This window comes from Magallana gigas, chromosome 5 (assembly GCF_963853765.1).
Source record: "Magallana gigas chromosome 5, xbMagGiga1.1, whole genome shotgun sequence".
In the NCBI taxonomy this organism is placed as follows: Eukaryota; Metazoa; Mollusca; class Bivalvia; order Ostreida; family Ostreidae; genus Magallana; species Magallana gigas.
In genome coordinates this window covers 42,003,350-42,026,585 of record NC_088857.1, presented here as the reverse complement: position 1 = coordinate 42,026,585, position 23,236 = coordinate 42,003,350, and the positions used below count along the sequence as shown (strand labels likewise).

The 23,236-nt window shown below is 33.0% G+C and overlaps 2 protein-coding genes across 7 annotated transcripts; both read left to right on the top strand.

The window, feature by feature from the left end:
• Window positions 1-399: 399 nt before the first annotated feature.
• Window positions 400-7,165, top strand: LOC105333628 (calumenin). Of its 4 annotated transcripts, XM_011436688.4 has the most exons (9): window positions 546-654; window positions 957-974; window positions 2,038-2,160; window positions 2,559-2,689; window positions 3,082-3,272; window positions 3,563-3,732; window positions 3,849-3,909; window positions 4,307-4,545; window positions 5,515-7,165. In XM_011436688.4, exons 3-9 carry the CDS (start codon window positions 2,038-2,040, stop codon window positions 5,617-5,619), a joined length of 1,020 nt encoding a protein of 339 aa, XP_011434990.2. In that variant the 5' UTR covers window positions 546-654; window positions 957-974; the 3' UTR covers window positions 5,620-7,165. The 4 variants fall into 4 exon arrangements, with proteins under 4 accessions (XP_011434989.2, XP_011434992.2, XP_011434988.2 ...); XM_011436687.4 differs by lacking the exons at window positions 546-654; window positions 957-974 and adding an exon at window positions 400-534; XM_011436690.4 differs by lacking the exons at window positions 957-974; window positions 4,307-4,545 and adding an exon at window positions 4,600-4,796 and having other exon boundaries at window positions 514-654.
• A 1,289-nt stretch (window positions 7,166-8,454) lies between these two features.
• LOC105333627 (tetraspanin-9) lies at window positions 8,455-22,586 on the top strand. Of its 3 annotated transcripts, none has more exons than XM_011436684.4 (9): window positions 8,455-8,731; window positions 16,304-16,381; window positions 18,100-18,309; window positions 19,193-19,267; window positions 19,556-19,648; window positions 20,158-20,232; window positions 21,282-21,383; window positions 21,538-21,621; window positions 21,885-22,585. In XM_011436684.4, exons 2-9 carry the CDS (start codon window positions 16,316-16,318, stop codon window positions 21,948-21,950), a joined length of 771 nt encoding a protein of 256 aa, XP_011434986.3. In that variant the 5' UTR covers window positions 8,455-8,731; window positions 16,304-16,315; the 3' UTR covers window positions 21,951-22,585. The 3 variants fall into 3 exon arrangements, with proteins under 3 accessions (XP_011434986.3, XP_011434985.3, XP_011434987.3); XM_011436683.4 differs by lacking the exon at window positions 8,455-8,731 and adding an exon at window positions 14,757-15,090; XM_011436685.4 differs by lacking the exon at window positions 8,455-8,731 and adding an exon at window positions 15,811-16,115 and having other exon boundaries at window positions 21,885-22,586.
• Window positions 22,587-23,236: the final 650 nt, after the last annotated feature.

Below are 23,236 nucleotides of genomic sequence, written 5' to 3'. Positions count from 1 at the left end.
AATAGTCATTGAAGATGTGATCACCAAGAAAAAACTACAAAGACACTGGAAAATGCAAATATTGAATCATATAGGTCAACGCATACACACTTTATTTTTAAAACTCAGATGAACTAAATATACCATTGATTTCAGAGTTTTATAGGGTGTGGAAAAGTTTAATTAAAAATGAAAATATTTAAAGAAATTTCCTGTAAGATTGATTTTTAACCTGTGTAACATTCAATCTGTTTTAAAGAATTATAGTATGTAAGATCCTATCAAAATATTTTCATTATCAATTAAAATATCTGTATAAGTGTACATTGAGCTCTAACGTATGCGTTCTTCCACGTTGCAGCATCCCTCTGGTATCAGGTTACTGCCACGCAAGCAGACGATTTACCAATGATGAATAACATAAGAACGTCCGTTGGAAAACCACTAGCCACGTTGGAAGAAAATGATTGGATACTAAATACCATGTGCTTGTTAAAGAGGATTTGATTGGCTAATTAATAAGTGCACAAGAGGTTATTCATTTTGACACGTTGGGTACGTATATTTATCCCCCGTAGCTGTTATTGTATTGATTTTATAAGCGTGGTTGAATTATCATAGGAAGTAAATTTGACTTATTGCTCATAATCACACCAAACAGACTTCAGAACCAAGGTAAGTTATTTGTGGGTGTTCTTTGGGGATGCTTTGGTAATGTGCCACTGCACAACCGCAAGTGCAGACTATAGCCAACGTATTTTCACTACCGGTATATAGAAACGTACTTTGGTTTTGGGATTCTATGCTGAATGTGGTCTATTAAAATCAAAGCGTTAAAACTGGGATTTGTCCAATTTGGGTTATTTTTGACGCGATTCTGGAATCTTGGTGCCCGGTTTAAGTGCATGTCGAACCCGATGAAATTTATTCTATCCATATATTAAAAGTCTGACAAAGTTTATAATTATGCATTGCAGCCCAAATTTGAATCATTGGTATGTTTAAAGTGCATGCCCATTAGTCTACAATGGGTTTTGAAAAGTTTAACTGTTCACTTACCAATATATATTTGATTGTAAACATATTTAGCATGGATAACTTATAACACAATGTAGACAAAAGTTTGATATGCAGGTAAAGAAAAAAAAACAACTTGAAAACATCACTGCTAAATTTGGATGATTTAAACACTGAATTCAGACTGATATAAAACAGTGCGTGGATTAGAAATAGTTCCTCTAATCGCAAGATTCAAGTATAGGGATTATTTAAGATTATGAATCTATAAATTTTATTAATTTTAATAAGCTTATGTTAGTAAATTCATTTATTCTAAATTTGATATCTGTAAACTTCATTTGTTAGATTGAAAATATTCCTCATTGTTTTCAATTTTAAAGACCTTGATTTTAAGATATGAATTCACTATTTTTGACCCAGCGAGTTGAGGGCCAGAAATCACCTTTCTCAGTCATTACAACAAGTTCTGGGTCGGTAATTAAATCTACCGTGTTTTGGACACGTTGCTTTAACCACCTGTGACTGTTATTGATATAGTGGGTAGTTGTGTCTTTTTTGTGGCATTGTTTGCTCTGTACTCGGCCATGTATCAAGCTGCTGTAGTGTGTAATTAGTCTCTCTGTGTTGCAACAGATATAGCCATTGTGTTCAAACATTCGCGTATAACAGCATTCTACGTTACAATGTATCGGTAATTATTTGCTTACTGTGATTGATCAATACATATTAACAAGAAATAAATTAAATAGGAGTTGTACGTCCTCAGACTTTATGGGATTAATTCAGTCTTAATGAGATGATATTGATAATTTTAGGGAAGAAAAATAAGCTTTGCCTTCAGTTAATGTGTATTAAACAATTTAATTTTTATGATAAAAGGTATTTTGCTGGGCGAATTAATAGACATGTTCACATCAGCGGAATTGAATATAGTGTACTTGTATGTTTTATGATTTCTGATTAAAACAGCTCAATACGTTATATGCAGAAAGATGCAAATATATTCAATGTCTTTATATTGATTATCATATTTTTCAGATGAAGAAGTCAATCAGCATGAAGTTGATTGAGGTGTACTTGATTTTTGCACTGGTTGTCATCACATATTCATCTGCCATTCCAAAACCCGGTGAAGACAAAAAGAACCGTGTCCATGAACAGGTAATGTTACTGACCTCAACATTGCGCCATTACTTGTATCGTAGTATGTAAAATATAAAACGACTCTTTTATCACTTTCTATATCTGCCTAAATTTTTTAAAACAAGCCATATGCATTCAGTGTTGCGTAAAATATTGCTGATGGGCAGAAATAAGAAAAAATCTTTATAGGAAGAGATTTTAATGATTGTGATTGTTGATAAAACTGTTTCAGATCTTGAAATTCATCAAACTTTTACATGCCATGATATACTTCATTAAGAAATATCCTTTCATACTTTATTTTTAAAGTCAGAAAATGAGAAAAATATTGTTAACAGATTATAGTTCTGTAGATTACTGAAGTCGCATCCTATTTCTGAGGTGAAAGACAGTGAACACACTTCTTGCATTTACAGAAACTGAGTGATATGGAACATGAGCACGAAGGAGAACACAACCCAGACTATGACCACGAGGCTTTCCTGGGGAAGGACGAGGCCAAGACATTCGACCAGCTCACCCCTGACGAGAGCAAGGATAGACTGGGGTAAGACACAGCACACTTCGAACAGAGAGCCAGAAATGATGAATTAACAGATTAATTTTGAAAGTCAGAAACAAGTGTTCACAGATTCAAACAGATAGCTAGTTCTGCTGATAACATTTGCATTTACACTTGCATTTTCTCTCTTTGATGAATTCATGCATCACATATAAAAAGAGTCATTGAATAACATCAATACCACAGAAGATTTTAATGGTCGATAAAGGTTTATCTTAATGGTACTTGAATGCAAGATGATTTATTGATTAACTATATATGTAAATATGATCTGATAAATATCTTTTCATTTGAGATATTGATGTTCTTTTTTTTTCTCATTCCTGAGCAACTCATTTTCTAGACCATACAATAATCTTCTCTCTCTCTTTTTGTAGTATTATAGTGGGTAAGATTGACAAGGATGGTGATGGACAAGTGACGGAGCAGGAGCTGAAGGACTGGATTCAGTACGTCCAGAAACGTTACATTGTGACGGACACGGACAGAATGTGGAAGGACCACAGCATCGAGGGCGACAAGCTTTCATGGTCAGCATATAAACAGAGAACTTACGGATCAGATGACGGTAAGTAATCTTTATTTTATTTGTTTTCTTATTTAGTTATCAGTTTCATACATAAATGAAAATAGGATAATGTGGAAAAAAAATTATCATCTTAATGCATTAAAAGTCGTTGAAATTACTGGTACATCGTGTAAGTGTATATATTATTTGTGGAATTGTATTGATTTAATATAGAAATATTTTTAAAAGTTTCTTTAGCATTCAGAATCAGTGTTGTGTTAATTTGTTTGTTTGCATTGCCAGAAGCCCATATCCAGTTTAATTCCTGATATAAAATTTGTTATTGTTAGATCCCAACGAAGAAGACTCCTCAACATTTAGTTACAAAGACATGATTCAGCGAGATGAGAGGAGATGGAAGACAGCCGACAAGGACAATGATGGCTTCCTCACCAAGGAAGAGTTCGCTGACTTCCTGCACCCCGAGGAGGCAGAGCACATGAGAGACATCGTCGTTAAGGTAGTATTATCATGCTTAAAGTTCTGTTTGTGCACTCCTTAGTGAATAGATGATGCTGTAGAAGATTAGATAAATAGATGATTAAATTGGTACATGTTTTTTTTGTTGATTTGTAGGAAACGATGGAGGATATTGACAAAGACAAAGATGGGTTCATCAGTTTAGAAGAATACATAGGTAATAAAGCTTTCACTGAAGTAGTGATACTACATGTGGTTTTTTATGCCCCTCTCCCTTTTGGAAAAAGGGCTCTTCTTTAAAAAGGGGGGACAACTTGTGATTCAGCCAGTTAGTGCAAATTGGATGCAAATAATGTGTGATACAATTAAAATCATAAGAATCCTTTTTTAGACAGAAATCAAACTTAGTAAATTCATCCGGAAACATAACACTTTAGCGCTTACCTGTCATCTAGGAGCAAATATTCTTGTATTTCACCCTCAAAGCCATGGAATATATATGTAAAATATTGATGGGAAATTAATGGTCATCTTGGATAAATATTTCATATTAGCCTTTTCAGTATACTATGATTATGTTCCGTGGTTGTTTTATATACACTGGCTTTTGTTAGCTGATATATATGACGAGGAAGATGATGATCCAGATACTATCCCTGATGAGGATACAAACCTCCAAGATGGGACCCCTGACTGGGTCAAGAGCGAGAAGGACCAGTTTATTAATCACAGAGACAAGAACATGGATGGAAAACTGGATGAAGAAGAGGTCAAAGCCTGGGTCATTCCCGAGGACTATGACCACAGCGCATCGGAAGCCTTACACCTAGTTAATGCCTGTGATAGCAACAAGGTGGGCCTTCATTTCACTTTCATTCATTAATTGGAACCATTTCTGAAATTTCAGGGGACATGTGGCCAGACAAAAATGAGGAAGAGCCTGAGTGGGTCAAAACTGAGCGCGAAACATTCAAAACTGTAAGAGATAAAAATGGAGATGGCAAAATGGATCTTGAGGAAGTTAAAAACTGGATTATGCCCCCTGATTATGATCATTCTGAGGCTGAAACTAGGCACCTCATTCACGAGTCAGATTCTGATAAGGTGTGTACTCACTTTGGACTCGGTTGGGGTATTCTCTTTGGAAGATGTTTCAAAATTATTGTTTATTTTTTCCTTTATGATTTTGTTTTGCATGTTTTGTTAGTTAAATTCAATTCAAATACCTGAGAAGTTTTGACAATTGTTGCTGTTAAAATCTACCAAATTGAAAACCAAAAGCACAGAAGTTCTATTAGCATCCTGCAGTTTATGAAATTGGCCAATGTTTCAGTTTTAAATAAGTTTTAAGGTATTTCGTTTTTGCAAAAAAAATTTGATCCATCTTAAGAGTTGGTGAGGGATACAGTTTGCATGCGTCTACAGTTCTTACAAATCATCCAAACCATTTCATTTTATTACAAAAATTTGTTTTGTTTATGTTCATTGTATAGCTTTTTCATACTGTAACAATAAAACATGGTTATAGCAAAGTGCAACTTTGATTTCCTATTAAGGTCATTTGTTACAAGTACAACTGTATAATATACATGTATCTGATAAGTTTATGAAACATTTTATGATTTAGTAACGATGAGATTCATTTAATAATCATGTTTGCTATAACTGTGTTTTACTGTACATGCAGTAATTTTGAGTTTTTATTCAGGAAGGTGGAGGAACGCAATCAGTTTTTTGTGGATTTGAATTGTAACATAAATTTCATGACATTCCAAGCTTTGTTGAGGTATACGTTTTAAGTTTTTTTGCTTTATTTTGACAGGACGGCAAATTATCGCGTGATGAAATCCTGGAACACTACGACCTGTTTGTGGGCAGCCAGGCCACTGACTTTGGGGAGGCTCTCACCAGACATGATGAGTTTTAAAAACGTGAACTTTAGTAAAATTCAGTGCAATTGCACAATTGTATCATCCTATCATTATCATCAGGATTATTTTTACATGTAATTGGTGTATATTACCTAGCAAGAGAAGCTAAGTTCTTTGACTTTTAATTATTGTAGTCAGAAAAACATGTACATTAAATTTTTTATATGTACATTCTGTACAATTTAACTGATATACAGCTTTAAACATTTTTTGCTCTATAGATATTGTACAACATTTAAAGCTAAAAATGGACTCGAAAAGTTAAAGCATGTAAATTTCTTGCTTATTGTAACAGAGCTTCCTTACTTTTGATAGGTTTTATACTGAATAGAAAACCAAAAGTGGTCTTGTGTATGTGTGTGCATGTTTGTAATTGTGTTGCCATAGCTGTAGAGTAAATGCCTTTATATCGGTGTGTTATTATCTCCAAAATTGTCAATACATGAATTATAGTTTTGGTTTATGGTAGATTTTTTTTTTTTTATATATATTTTTCTATACAATATGCTTCCCATTTTTTTCATGTTTATTTTTTTTGGTCTCCAGTACAATTGTAACTTTACTTTACTGGAAATACATGTATTGTTATTTTAAAAATAGTCATTTGTTACAGTATATTGCTTTAATTTTGAATATGTTAATCAAACAGTTTTTCAACAGAGTAATTGATGAACAATATTGTATTGTACACTTACAGAAATATGCATGTGTAGTGCTACTGATTCTAGACACCAATGGTTTAATTATGTGCGACAGTGTATACTTTTCAATGATCTGAATGAATCATGAAGTTTTGTAAGAATGCATGCTGATTTAGCATCTGCTTTGTTTGGTTTAAAGGTTGGTGTGTGCATTCGAGCGCATCTACATGCACATGTAGAAATGTTTACCAGATGCCAAATGTCACAACTTTTGCAAGTCGTTTTTTTTTTAAAGATAAGCATGATAGAATATGAGTACAGTTTGTATTCAGTTTTTATTGAACAGATTCTACAGTTGATAATTCATGGAGTCATTCAAACTTGAGATTATTTTTAAATACTAGAAAGTATATTAACCACTTTTTGAAAGCAATTATCATTTAATGGTGAATTAAAAAAAATTAAAATTGAGTCATAATCCTCAGAAAAGGTAAACTGGCAGACATTAGTACAACAGATAAGATACAGACAGAAAACTGAACCAGTTTTATTTTCCGTGCGCATTTCCGAGTTATGTCCCTTTGTTTTGTGTAGTTTTCTGTTATTTATATGAACAAATGATACAAGACTCTTTAAAGCATAATTTAGGAGTGAAACACCAGTTTAATGACATTTTTTACCAGCAGAACTATTGTAACACAGGTTGTATGTTGCATCTCGCCTTTATTTTTAACCAGCATTTTTTTCTCTTGCTCTTGCCAGTGTATGCTATAACTGAGTGAATAGATTTATGAAATTTGATTGGAAAGGTTGATTTACAAATTCTGTTATTTTGGTTTTGAAAATGTTATTTGATTCAATATTCTGCAATAAAAACTGGATATTGTTAAAGTTTAAATAATGGTTTTTTTTTTAATTTCTTTGATATATTAGTGTTGCCAGCATTCCAGGATGTTTCTAACTATTTGACTGACATATGTTGACCAGAGTGAAGAAAAACCTGATGCTTGACATGTTTCAGACACTGCATTAGAGTAATATATTCTGATGATTGGAAAAATTAACCATTTTGGAGTAGGTTGATGTTGCAGGAACAGGTCAAAGCCTAAGAATGCAGCACCCTACATACCTCTCCTGAATTATAAAATTTTACAAATTTATCCAGAAGCAAATGATTAACATTATATATATAAAAGTACATCTTTCTCCAAATAGTTAAAAGTACTATTCCGGTTTTTAAAAAAATGAGGACCCGTTCGTTCAAGTACAGCAGGTAAGGGGATTCCAATGTCTAAAGCTCTTAGAGTTACTTTGTAAGCTCTAGGTGGGTCCCCCGATCCCCCTCTAGGTATGAGCTTGATAAAGGTCTCACTCCCAAGGGAATATGTGCCCCCACTTGAGCCAAACTTGCTGTGATGTTGCGGTATCAGCCATGCCTTGGATCCTTTAAATATTTTCCAGATGGACGAACAGGTGGACCTAGTTTCGTAGATTGTTTAGGATGTAGAGATTTATTGCATGTATGGAATATTTATTTCAATAATTTAAGTACAAATCAATCGACGAATCGATAAACATGGGGTACTTCATTGGTTTAAGGGTTTAGCGGCAAAAGTTGCCATTGGCTACGTGTATGTAGTTCTGGACACAATATTAATGCATGTGCTAACTATTACGTAGAACTTTTTGCCAGATTACATATACTTCGTAGGTATTACCATGTAAATTAAGGTAGACAACTCTTGAAATAAATGTCCATCCAGGGAAGAGATGGATTTTCGCTTCATACTTACAATGAGTGCAATACAATACCAAACGAGATATTTTTTTATACAAACACCTACCGTATCTTTGTTATTTATACAAAACAAAATAAATATTACACTGTAGTCATGATATTTTAATGATTTTTAGTATATAATAAAATCGCCGCGCCACTTGTACATATAATTTTAATGGCCACAATTTCGTAATCACGAGATTTAAACTGCTCAACAGTATTTTCATTTCATAATATCAAATACGACATCGATAACATTTCGAAGAGCTCAAGAGTTCCTGCAATTCCTGCAATTATATTTTTGAACAACAGGAAAAAAACTCTTGTATATCATTTGATTAAGCGAGAGACTCCACTCTAAGTATTACACATGGTTCAATTTCAATTCTAATAATTGTTTTCATAGAGAACACGCGTTTCACATTCAAATCCGGTCTGGAGAATGTTTTGATCATTGATTCGGGAGATTTATACATATCGGAGCTAGGGTAATCTGTAATCTCCGTTGTTCATCCTATCCGAGAACGAACGTTTCAAGGATGCGACATTGTTATGCACAGATAAATGTTGGCCAGCTTGTATACGTAGTAAGCCGAGTTTGAGATACTAGTACATAAGGAACGGATATTGTCACTAACTTTGTTGCTGATTTTGTGAATTTATAGAGCAGAACTTTGAAATGCTTTGGTAAGTACTAGGAACAGATATATATCATCGACTGCTTAGTGGGGGGGGGGGGGGTCCCTATCTGGTGTGAAATTATTATGGTAATTCATTTCATTCTGTCACAAAATTGGAACCAAAATAGCCCATGTAGTATTAGTTTAATATTTAATATTCTTGAGTTTTATAAAGAAAGGAAAGTAAACATTTTAATCCTTTTAAACACTGGAGTGACAAGTTCGTTACTGCCCTGGATCATCGTCGGAACCCACGGGTTTTCTATCCGTTACACTGCTTTCAAAAGCAGTGTAACGGATAGAAAACCCGTGGGTTCCGACGATGGCCCTGGATGTGCGAGAAATGTTGCTGACCCAGTCTTTTATGTAGTGTAAAAATGCAAAGCCGCTTACCGGTAACCCTTGGAGAAATTACTTTAAAAATTTGCAACAAAAGAAAATGTGAAAAAGTTCAATGGACTACTCAAATTATGAAGTCTGCATCTCATCGCCCTAAATGACTTGGTACAACATAGATTAAATCCAGAAATGGTTTATTTTTTCCATGGAGACTAACACCATATATAGGCGTTTGACGTGAAAAATATTTCTTTTTATCGTAACACAATTTCCTGTATTGTAAAGAAAATTATTTCACTATGAAAAGAAAAAAAATCAACGTCAGGTGCCAGTAACCAAAATGAACTTAGAACCTGTGTCACACACGTATTGACACAAAATGTATAGGATATATAAATAATGTCAATTCTGCTATATGCTATATATCTATCATAAATACAGCTCTACACACTAATCATATATATATTTAGTGTATATACCCTATATTTTATTAATCATAATGCAACCCGTTACATAATATACATAGATCTAATATGTCTAATATTCATACAATTAATCCATATTTCAGTAACCGTTATGCTACACACTATAAATCTAATATATACGTAGCTGCACCCTTCAAGTTCGATACACACTTTATTGTAACAGACATTTGTGTTTATTATTGAAACCTGCACACAGCTGATTACTTCCGAAAATTATCTGTAAGGCAATACCAATCTACGATAAAGTTTGTTGGATCCATTTCAGAAGGAGCAAAATAATTTTATTGGGATAAAAACTCACTAGCTGTGCAAAAATATCACTTAAATGTTGTTTTTCGTAAAGAATACATTATTGACAATTTCATTCATGCGATAAACTATCGAGCCATTGGTGTAACTTTTAACAGCGATGAAAATCCCGCGAAGAAAATCGTTATACATGTATATTTACATTTTCAAGTGTCTTTGCCTGTGATAACACTACGTATCGATTTTGTACTATATTACTCATAAAGCCAAATTGAGGCGCCAGCGGGGTTTGCTTATTTATATATACATGTATTTACATTTTCCAGTGTCTTTGCCTGTGATAACACTACATATCGATTTTGTACTATATAACCCATAATACAAATGAGGCCAAATCGAGGCGCCAGCGGGGTTTGCTTATTTATATTTAAATATATAATCGTACGATGGCTTAAGATTATATAAATATAAGTAATAAGGAATCATTCTTTGAATATAATGAGATGATAATTTCGGTTGGGTGTGATCAAATCTATCATAAAGCCCTTCGGGCTTTATTGGATTTGATCACACCCCGACCGAAATTATCACCTCATTATACTCAAAGAATGATTCCTTATTCCTTATATAAATATTCAATCGTACGATGGTTTTAAATTATATAAATATAAGTAATAAGGAATCATTCTTTGAATATTATGAGGTGATAATTTCGGTCGGGGCGTGATCAAATCTAGCTATCATAAAGCCCTTCGGGCTTTATTAGATTTGATCACGCCCCGACCGAAGTTATCACCTCATAATACTCAAAGAATGATTCCTTATTCTTATATATATATAACGCAAATAAAAAAATGTTATGCGGAAAGGTTATTCCAACACCTTTCTAAAAGGGGAAATAACGAATTTTCAAAAGACGTTATTATAATAACGCTTTTCAAAAATATGTTATGATGCAAAAACAGCGTTATGTATATAACGCATTTTCAAAAGGCATTATATTGCAAATAAAGTCATTTTAATGCAGTTCCAAGAGGCGTGTGAGAACGATTTTTTTTTTGAAAAAAAAAGCATATCTCAGAATTTAGTGAATTCCTTTTGTTTATACATGTTATATGTATTGATATTATATGTCAAATCAAAGAGGGTATATAATAACGTATCACAAAGCGGTAGTACAGGCAAACAATGATCGTTTAAGACATATCCAAAAGAGTTTTCAAGCAAACTTACATTACTTTATTCGAAACAGACGACTGAATTAAATCAAAGTACTGAAGTACTGAAAGCCGGGCTCTTTTGGTGTGTCTTTATGCATATTGTGTAGTAAAAACTGAATCTCTCTCTCTCTCTCTCTCTCTCTCTCTCTCTCTCTCTCTCTCTCTCTCTCTCTCTCATGCTTTTAATGTCGGCTAAGCATCAGAGAGCGACCAAATTTTGTAAGCGGCTATAAACAAAAAGTAAGTCTGTCTATAGTAGAAGTTAAAAGTTCAACAGTTGCTGCCCTGAAACAAGCATTATATATTCAATCCCCGTTTCTTCATCGTGCAGCAAAGTAGTTCATGGAAATTCATGCGCATTGTATGTGTCCAAAATGCATAGTAATGTTTTAAAAACACTTTATTAATAAGAAAACTAAAAAAGATAGACAATTCATTCGAAATTTAAAAAAAGAAACAAAATGACAACACTTTTGACAAAACGTGGCTCTTTGTGTAACTATTTGGTATAGCGGAAGCTTTACCTTGACGCTGTTTGGTTTTTTGTTTATTTGTGCTATTTATAGTAACATTTGCGATCGGCCTGCCTATAGCCAGGACTCGCTTTCAGCAGAGCCCGGCTAAAAATCTCGGATAGTCGCGTGCTATAAAACTGGTCATATCAGCTGATAACTGGTACAGGGCCAGTATAACACCTTAAAGCTAGAACATGATAAACTGCTCTAAAACATGTAACATGGAAAGACACAGATTCTTCTTTATTTTCCAATCTCGTGTTATTTTATTCTCACATCCGGGCATTTACCACCGTAATACTGATGATACCTGATCCTCTTTCGTCCGATCAGCATGTTTATTCCCTTTGTGTAGATTGAAATAATAGAATTTTTTAAGACAGTTGTCTCCTTTTGTTTACGAAAAAACCAAGATGCCGACCTTTTTTAACATTCCCTTTTGCCCTTTTGGTGGGAAAAGAAATAATTTGATAAATGTTCGGAAAAAAGTTAAATGACTTCTTAATTTCGTAATGATTCATAATCTCTTTAAACATACATGTACCATCCTTTTGATATTAAATACCTTATCTTTCGACGTCTCTTACATAAAAAACCATTACTTTTCGATTCTTAAATGTACATTGTATTGACTCGCATACAAGACATATTCAATTAAGAAATAAACAGACACTTAAAAAGTAACTTGGTTGGTCACGTGATCAAATCCTGTGAAGCTCAGAAGATTTGATCACGTGCCATCCAAGTATATATCCCGAAGAACTTTTTAACATTTATTGCTGTTTATTACTTATATTTACATATGAAAAAAGCAACTCGTTCAGAATTGTTAAAACTACTGAGATTTTATTTTTACAATAATTCAACCGACAAGTGATAAACGCGTACTATGGTCATTGTGACGATGAAAAAGGTCACACGGAATTGAACGTTTTCGATATAATTCTAAAGGTTCATAAACGGAAACATATTTGCAAATGTAAATACCGATATATCTTTTAGACGCTGTTAAACCAAAATGACAAAATATATTACGCATTTAATGCATGTCGAGTTTTAGAATTTTTTATTTTTGTTTTTTAATAAACATCCTTCCTTATTTGGTGTATAGGTTTGTTTGGTTTGGTTTGTTTTTATTTTTATCGTTGTTACTAAATAACAACTGCCAAGATATATATCTACATTGTATAATATATAAAAGTTCATAGGACCTAGGACCCAGCATATTTCATATCTACTACAATGGTTTCGTTAATTAAGTGTTTTGTGTTGAGTGTGAGTCAACCTATCTAGAGTGGTTGACACTGTCGTCTCAGACAGTCTATGTCCATTTCGTATCTATAAGTGTACAGCGAAGTGTCGACCCATCCATTTCCTTGTACATATATTGCTAGTCCTGGCGCTACATTAGTAAGAGGGGCGTGACATGTCCACGGAAGTTGCACATTCTTCGACCACGCTTGTTTACAAATATATATACATATGAGCATGGTATGCTTTAGGTAACGATGTCCTTTCTACCAAGTTTAATATTTAGGTCACATAGGCAGAAACTGACCACTTGTGTCAAAGTGACACAATTAGTAACGGTTGTGAGACCCTCGATCCCTCCTCGTATAATTGCAATCAAATTGAAAACATATTTGTTCAATATATAAGATGCCTCATAGTCATGGTTCTTCAGATGAGACGTAATAAAGTATAAATATATAATATGGTAAACGTACCATTACGGTGCCTTTAACGCCTTCTATCATTAAAATCGGTTAGCGCCTAAATTCATCAACAATACTCAATTCCACTCGTCGCTGATTGCGGTATTTAACATAAACACTTAATTTTAACAAAAATTCTGTCCTTGTTTGCAAACAATAATTCAAAAAGATTGGAACAATAACCGACAGTGACTATGATTGCTCTTTCCTGCACTGGCAGTTTAATACTTGTCGATGAATTATCGAATACTGTGGTTTCATTAATATTCAAGGGTATCAATTTTCGTGGTTAAAGTGAAAAACACAGTTTCAAGGATACGTAAATTCGTGGCCAAGGATCCTATCAATACAAAATATAAGTAGAAAATGCACTTCAATGAACATTTCGAGAACATTAGCAATGAGGAAAGAATGGAATAATATCATGTTATTGGATGGTGTAACCAAGGAATTTTCTGAAAAAGAAAATAACTAACCTTCTTTGATTTATGATAAAAAAATAATCAATTAAATCAATTTTTACGACTTATTTGCAATGTAAAAACGGAAAATCTTATAAATTTTACTAAGAAATCAATGTGTAAGTTTTATTTTAAAATTCATTTTTTTTAATTTGTCCGAACTTACAATTAATCAATAAGATTTATTAGATTTTAAACAAAATATTAATGTTTTGGGAGGGGCGGGTTCCAGGATTATCATTGTTACGAATTTTGTCTCAAAGTAAAAAATATATTGACCTTTGAATCATCCCTTCCCCCCTTCCTTAATCTACAGAAACCTCTGAAGTTGAACGCTGATAGGACTAAAGTTTATAACAGCAAAAACTGTCGCTTAGTGAACAAGGTTACAATGATAAAATATTCTCATGGGTTGTCGTTCAGTTTAACTACTAGTATTTAAAATTTTTCGTTGCGGGTCATGTCATTGGCACTAGTGTATGTAAACTGCATAATAGTAATGTAAACCACGTCCTAATATCTACATTCATTGAAGTTTGATAAATCAAGAAATTACGAGAAGAATTTCTGAAAAGTTGCTGCTTTTGTTGCACTTCTGGCAAAGTAAGATCTATTAGCGTAATTAAACAGATTTTTTCTGACTTAGATTAACACTCAATGTTCCTGGAAATACATCTAGGAGTTCTTCATAAGATACATGGAAGTATATTGTTCTGATGGCATGCAATTTCCAAGGGCACCTGTTTAAACAGAAGTAAAGAAGCTATCACAATTGTTGTCTGTTATAATTCATCTGTTTCTGCAGGCATCTGGGATTCCTTCTATAAACTGTCTCTTCTGTGTATATAATATTAAGAGAGCAATATTCATGAGTGTAAAAATAGTTTTTTCTTGGCTACCTATCCTTACAAAGATCTAGGAAAGTATAAAGTGACCACAAAAGGTAAATCAAAGATCACAAGTTATGGACGGACATTTATGTTACAGTCCCGCCCGGACAAATAAATATTCCCTTCAGCTATAATCACTGGTAAAAAATGCGTTGAGCAAGTAACCAATGAGGTTAAAGCCAACGTTCTTTTACAAATGAGCGAAATATTAAAAGCTTCAGCAAAAATGAATTAATTTGAACGAATTCGATAGAACTCTTGCGGTAGTGCCAGTTGGACTTTTTGTGTAGGCGAAGGGCTGTTCATTGGTGTAATTTTTAGGGTTAGTGTTACGGCTTCCCTCTATGGGGCCCCACTGTTCGTTACGTCCATTGTAGATTATCAAGGATCATTGCAAAGGTATTCAGAGACAACGAGAGACAAAATGAGAAATAGTACAACTTAATTAGTCTCTGTCACTTATTAGGATAAATTGTGGGACTTAACTCAAAGGTAAGGGAGTGTTGTTAAACGTTCGCCTAAATTCACTTCTAAATATGTTTTAATTTGTTAAATATTTATTTATATGTTATATGTAAGAAAACTTATTATTATGAGTTAAGAACAAAACAATGTTTTTAGTCAACTGTTTAGTAAAGTCATAATTAATCAATTATGACGTTAATTCAATATTTCCAATAAATTAATTAAAACACGGATACATGTACTAGAACTTGCACTAAAGATTAGAAAAAAACAAGGTTATCGATCAACAATTTAATAAAGTCAAAATGAAATCATAATTTCATATTTCAAACAAATTAATTAAAACAATTATACTCAGTAGTACTCGCAGTTTTATTTTAACGTTTCTGTAAAACAGAGAACAGATTGAATCAGCGAATACCGACACATACTTCACCCGATTCTAGTTGTAAATCATACATGTTCATCAATTGCCTAAATGAAAAAAAATGTACCTGAATACAGGGCGAATTTACAACAACTGTAAACATATTATATTGCAAATATCACTCTGAAATTGGAATCATTGGTCGCCCCTATTTCAAAAGTCTACAGGCATTTCCAATTAAACGATGTTGTATTTATGCACAAAAACAACATTTGCGTTGTGCTAATTAGGATTGATGGGTGTGCTGGCTTGTTGTCAATAAAGCCTACCTGGGGATATGATCGGTCAGTAATGACTGGTTTACATCAGAACTCACTTACACTGCGACACATGACTGTGTGTGATACCTGTCCCTTGTGTGCCGGGGGTCAACTATAAGACAAAATACGGACCAAGTTTTTTTTTCTCTCAAAAATATTCACGAGAATTTGTCATGATAACTCATATGCATGGAATTATTATTTGTAATCGTTGTGCAATGTTATTAAGAAATACTTGACATTATTTCAACAAAGTATACACAAATGTTTATGCGATCATGCAGTCAGTGCTGTAAATGTATACTGTGTAGACAGATGCAACAGGATATTTATAAGCTTGTACATTACCACGGGTGAAATTTCAGGTAATAAAGCTACATGTATAATCATTTCAGTTTCGATGTAAACATTGTATTTACATGTTTGCTTCCTTGATATGGCGTTACGCTTTTATTTGCTTTTATAATGTGCATTTAGACAGCAGAAATCATGTGATCCATTGGAGAAAAAACATGTTTACTCACAGTAACTCTACGGAAATTTAAACTTTCAGAACACAACGAATATGGCGGATGGAATGTGTGCCAAGTGTTCCAGATACCTGCTGGTGGTCTTCAACTTCTTCTTCTGGGTAAGAACAATAGAAAATAAGTTATCAACTTCTTCTGGGTAAGAACAATAGAAAATAAGTTATCAACTTCCTCTGGGTAGGAACCATAAGTTATCATTCCTTCTGTTAGAGCCATAGTAGGTAATCAACTTCAACTGGGTAAGAACCATGAAAAATAACTTATCAATTTAAACTGGGTAAGAACCATAGACAATAAGTTATCAGCTTCAACTGGGTAAGAACCAAAGACAATAAGTTATCAGCTTCAACTGGGTAAGAACCAAAGACAATAAGTTATCAACTTCAACTGGGTAAGAACCATAGACAATAAGTTATCAGCTTCAACTGGGTAAGAACCATAGACAATAAGTTATCAGCTTCAACTGGGTAAGAACCATAAAAAATAACTTATCAACTTCAACCGGGTAAGAACCATAGACAATAAGTTATCAGCTTCAACTGGGTAAGAACCAAAGACAATAAGTTATCAGCTTCAACTGGGTAAGAACCATAGACAATAAGTTATCAACTTCAACTGGGTAAGAACCAAAGACAATAAGTTATCAGCTTCAACTGGGTAAGAACCATAGACAATAAGTTATCAGCTTCAACTGGGTAAGAACCATAGACAATAAGTTATCAGCTTCAACTGGGTAAGAACCATAAAAAATAACTTATCAACTTCAACTGGGTAAGAACCAAAGACAATAAGTTATCAGCTTCAACTGGGTAAGAACCAAAGACAATAAGTTATCAGCTTCAACTGGGTAAGAACCATACACAATACAATATCAATTTATTATCAACTCCTTGGTAAGGCCATAGACAATAAGTTATCGACTTCTAGGTAAGATCTAGAGATGATATATTGTCAGCTTCTTTTAAATAGGATCTATAGACTAAAGGTTATCAACTTCTCCTGGGCATCAGACGTGATCAACAAGCAAATAAGACATTACTGTATCAGAATTGAAACGAGAAGAAAGTAAATGTAGATGTATACGTGCATAAGGAAATAATGAGAGAGTAATTCAGTACTTGATTTCTCCTTCAGGCGATGTGTATACATTTATATGTTAATGATATATCTATCAAAATTATTGATATCATGTAAATATGGTTGCAAAATATTGAATTAGTTTGATCAAATAAGAAAGACTGAAGTAAATTTGTATTCTTGACAAAAAATAAATCAAGAATTAGTGGCAAATTGTACATATTATATTCTCTTAAACAATTTACTTGCATATCATTTCATTGAATCTGATTCTTGATAAGCCATGTGTGTTCAAGTGTCATATACAATTTTAAACAACTATTTCCCTATAAAGTCAGAGGAACGAAAAATTATACATATTGCTTAGAATGCACACAGATATATTAATTCATAATGTTAACATAGTACTACGGTAATATGCATCTTTTTTCCTGAATCATGAATGCATGATTACTTTCGAGTAGATTTTTAATATATTTTTTAGGAATACATAAAGAATATATAATTAGTAACAATTTGAGCTTGTTGCTAACTAACCTTTAAAAATGATATACATGTAAATATGTAAATACAATATAAAAATTAATTAGGAATAGGGAAAAAACCCTAAAAATTACGATTGGGAAATTAAAAGTTAGATATTTTAAATGATTTGAAAAATATTGCTGAAAGAAATAATTAATGCTAGAAGACAAAATGATTGAACAGAGCAGACAATCAACACTGGTTCTATTTTTTCCAGGTATCTGGATGTGGCTTGCTGGGAATCGGGATCTGGATATGTGTGGACGACAGAATTGAGGAGTTTCTTAAAAACGCCAGCATTGGATTTCCTCTGGACTGGATATATGTTTTTGCTTACGTCACAATTGGTGTGGGTGGATTCATATTTATCACTGGTTTCTGTGGTTGCTGTGGGGCCGTGCGGGAAAGCGCCTGGATGTTAGCGGGGGTAAGGACATAGTCTGAAACCACGTGTTATTGGTTTAGAAAGTAAAAAAAAAAAAAAAAAAAAAAAAAAAAAAAGAAAAGTAGTTAAACCAGATTTTTTGATGTTCAAATACATATAACTATTGAAAATACCCTGTTTAAAGAATAAACTATTAATTCTAGGAAAATTCAACGATTTTTGATAATCCATAATAAATACTGTACAATAGAAGAACTTCAAGATTGAGTCTGAAAAAAAGCGTTTTATTCCTTTTAAAAACATCTAAATACGAGAAGAGGATGCTTTTCTTCAAACTTTACATTTTATGTGTTACTTTGAGAATTATTTTATATCTAAAGACAATTCATGAAACGTACTAATGTACAGTAAGCATGGTCGAATTCACCACTGATATGGCCTTTCAAGGAGACCTCAATAATCTTGTCAATTGATCATCAAATCATCAATGGAAATCTAACCAAAACAGTTTTTAATATAATATGAAATATGGAAATGTTCCATAACCAGTTATGTTATTTTATTATTATAGTTCAAAAAAATATTGATACGGATAAGATTATCGAAGTTGAATAGGTACTTAAATATAGACACCTGCTGATCTTGCATATAGTTTCCTACAATGTCGAGTACTTCCTTTATCCTTTATTTATCTCCTTATACATGTATGCCAAACACATCGACATAATGACAGATCATCAACTTCCCAGGACTCTATCAAGATTGATATATTTTAAAATCTCTATGTGGCTACATGAATGTGCCAACAGCTGGATTGGACATTTCCAAGTCACATCATCATGATTGTAGGTCATATAAAGTCTGTTTTGTTTGCTTTCCAAATTCCGGATAATAACAAATATTTTTGTTCGACTCACTTTTTCAGTATATAGGCTGTGTAGTAATAATTTTGGTTGCTGAGCTGGTTATAGGGGTGTACATTGCAGTGGAACGAAAAAATGTAAGTTTCCAACCAACACACAGAAAATACATACATCTTTATCATCCATCAAAAGCAAGATACAAAGACATTTCATACATGCGGTACAATGAGAAATTAATACCATTTTATTAATAGCTCTTATACAAACTTGTAACGTTAATAACTTATGCATTAATTACACTGATTGATTGATTTCGTAACTTATTTTTTTTCTTCAAAACGTTAGTTCTGTATGATGGCTGAAAATAGCTGAACAGTAGCTATATATAATGTTAAACATTTAACAAATTTCCTTTCATGATTCAGTTGGAAGGAATGCTTAAAACTGAGCTGACACGACTTGTGAATGAATACCCAACCCACAACAACAACGTCACAATGGACTTCATTCAGAAAAACGTAAGTAGATAGTCACCACCTCAGCCACATGGTACTCAGTTTTTGTTGTCTATTGTCTCAATTTAACAACTGCACATCTGCACTTGTTGCTCCTGACAAGAGTGTATCATTTTATGTATTGCACTTACTATTGAAACAGTTACCATTAAATTATAGCGTAACACTATATGGTTAAATGTGGAATTGTGATCCTGATCGGTGAAATGCACAACAACGTTATCTCTAACTTTCTTATTTCTAGCCTAGGATATAAAAATTATATGTAGTGTGGCATGCAGATTCACACAGCCTCATATACATGCAGTTGTAGCTTATTGATATCTTTAATAGTACCACGACCACGCACACACGAACATGATACTAGAACAGGAACAACTCAAATCTATCTTTAAATTGGTGTATTGAAATTTCAAATTCGTAAGTTGATCCCCAATTGAACCATGGTTATGCTTATATGTATACGAATTAAATAAAAAGGAAAGAAATTAGATTGGTACTTTATTTTGCAGTTTGACTGTTGTGGTGCAAGGAACTTTTCAGACTACAAGGAATCAAAACTTAACAACGGAACAACTACACACTCCGTGAGTACACTTACCTAGAGCATCAAACCTTGTTCATATAAAGGAGTAATATACTCGCTCGCACAGAGCAGCCCTATAGAAAGTACAGTTTACCATATGTATTGAAAAAAAATATTCGAAGATTTCCGCTCTTCGACCGCTCTTTCCCTGGTATTCTCTGGTAATTTTCTAAGTATATAGTAGGAGAATATAGTAGGATATAGTAGAATAGTATGTAGTAGGAGATCTCAAAACCAAGTCTTTCTCCGGCATTGGTAATCACTATGAATAGACACTAATGTCAGTGATTTTAATAGGGTACAAACCCTAAATCAGATTTTCATAATTATTTAGAAATGCTACAGATTTGATGCTTTTTAATTACATAACTTGAGATCATGGAAGGCTGTCAGAATTTGCGAGTTCGAATATTACTTGTTTACAAGGATTTTCGAGGCAAGTGCATTGACTTATGTCCGCTCTCCACTGCCATAATTTTATTCTTACTTTAGAACAGCATAATTATCGTCCAAAGCATCTTCACAACTGAAAGTTTGTGTGGTGTTCAGTAATCACAAAGCCTTGACGTTGTGAAGATGCGTCCAAAGCCAATCCACGGTTTGTTAAATGTTTTCCTGGACCGTCCGTTTTGATTTCTTTTTGACGATATAGTATCAAAATATTAGGCGACCATGTACAGCAGTTTGTGTATGGGCCAATGAATATACGAATGCAGTTATATCACAGATACTCAACCAAACTGTAGCCTTCGCAGCACTGATTATAACATTCCATAGTTTCCAGTATCTTTATCCCGGTTAAATACCTGGATTTCCTCACTTAAAAGATTCGTAGTTTTTTTAGAATTAAATATATAGAAGCGGTTGGTCTCTGTGGTACAAAAATGAAACTAATGCAATCCACTTTGTTTAGTTTTGGATATAACGTAAAAGTCATGGTTCATCAATGAAGTTTTTCGATCCTGTCTATTTTTGAGATTTTATGATAAAACTATTGGATCTTTTAAACAATGAGATGACGATAAGATTTTGTGTTTTATGATGTTGTAGACATGGATAGTTCCGAGTAGTTGTTGTAAAACAGAGAACACAGTTCAGTGCTACAGTGAGGCCACAAATCTGGGACCTACGTATACAGAAATCAGGAGTCGGGTAAGTAGCCGTATAATCACATGTACATGTACATTGAACGACAGATGAATGTTTACAATATAACGAAGTTCGTATTAATCAGTATAATTTAGTTCAAGTTTAATGAAATAAGACACATCTTTAATAAAGTCTGTCATTTCTGATTTGTTTACAGAGCTGCTTTGACAACATTATTGACTTTCTATATGAGAATGTGGTTATTTTAATATCAGTGGCTGTGGGCGTTGCCGTGGCAGAGGTGGGTGTGGTCATTGCAAAGAACATAAACATTGACATTGTCGCTTACACACAAAGAACATACACGTAAAACTTTTTTGGCAATTCAAGAGTAATTATTACAGCCTAGATTAAATAAAAATATGTAAGCACTGAAATAAAAAAAAAAACATTGAGATCTTTCTAATTCATTGAAGTATCAGATACATGACAAACTATGAACAACATTTTTTCACAAAGGATTATGATATATATAATTATTATATCTAATGCATTGTATTACAGATCCTAGGAGTAATTTGTGCCGTCATACTATGTCAAAACAGAACGGAATACTGGGATTGGGACTGAGACTTCCGGTCACTGACGAGTTTTCGTCGGAATAGCTTCAGATGATATGTCTCAATATGTTGTGTAGAGGCAATTCGTATCTCGTATGTGGGACCACTACAAAAACTAGTCTATTGTTTATTTATGTTTCTATATTAATCATGTGAAATAGTGACGTCATTAATTGTACTGTTTGGGGATTAGACGTGATACTAAGTATTTTAGTTCGAAATATAAGTTACGTGTTTTCTTTATTTGCAGTTTTCATGCAAGGAAATCATTATCAATATTCAAACAACTTTTTGATTTTTTTTTTAAATATTATCATTAACTGATTATGCAAAATAATGATATATCATCTATTGAATTAGGGAATAAATTATATCCATCAAGTGTTCAAAAGTAACTGGCGTTATTTTCAATAGGACCCAAGTCTTTCATTTTCATGTTTTAAAAAAAAATATTTTATTACGCACATTGTTTCTATGATGCACATAACATTTATGATTACGTTATTCTGATAACTGCATCACTATAACGGCTATGATTCCTTATCAAGTTCTTGACAACCCCATTCTGTACGATTGCTCTTTGTTAAATGTTTCCTCGTTTGTTGACTATTATCAATAATGAGAAAAAAATTAAAAACATTATAAATTATTAAAGTAGTACTTTGTTTTGACTTTTCAACTCAATGAGAAAAGTGTATTTGTATTAGGGTGTATATATAATTAAACGTATAGTCGTATAAGATTTTGCAATATACCAAGTATGAGGATGCTTACATTAAATTATAACGTAATTCATGAAGCATTAAAAAAATCTATAGCAAAGGCACCTGTTTCTATGTCTGGTATGAATATATTAAAAGTAAGTGTTTGGAATATATTGGTAGATACGTATATCTTAGTATTTATCCCATTTTACGTAAGAGATTTAATTGTTTTCATACAACAACACCAACCATCTAACTAGTTTCAAACAATTTATATGCGTTGCTGAAACTTTTTAAAATTGTGTCTTACTGCTTTATTTAGTAGTGTTCAGTTCGTTCATTCAATGACATTTTTTTTCCAAAAACTAATAATAAGTAATTTCTAAATATAAACAATAAAATATTTTCTTGGTGGTTCATATTGGTATGAAAGAGTAACGAACATTGCAGAAAAAATATCAACGCGATACATATGTATTTCGTCACGTGTATTGATCGGTACCTTCATGGCCAATGTGAACCACCGACGTATGCATCCATTGGTTAATTCAAATGGGCAACCATGAAATACATATGTTTAGCGTGACAACAG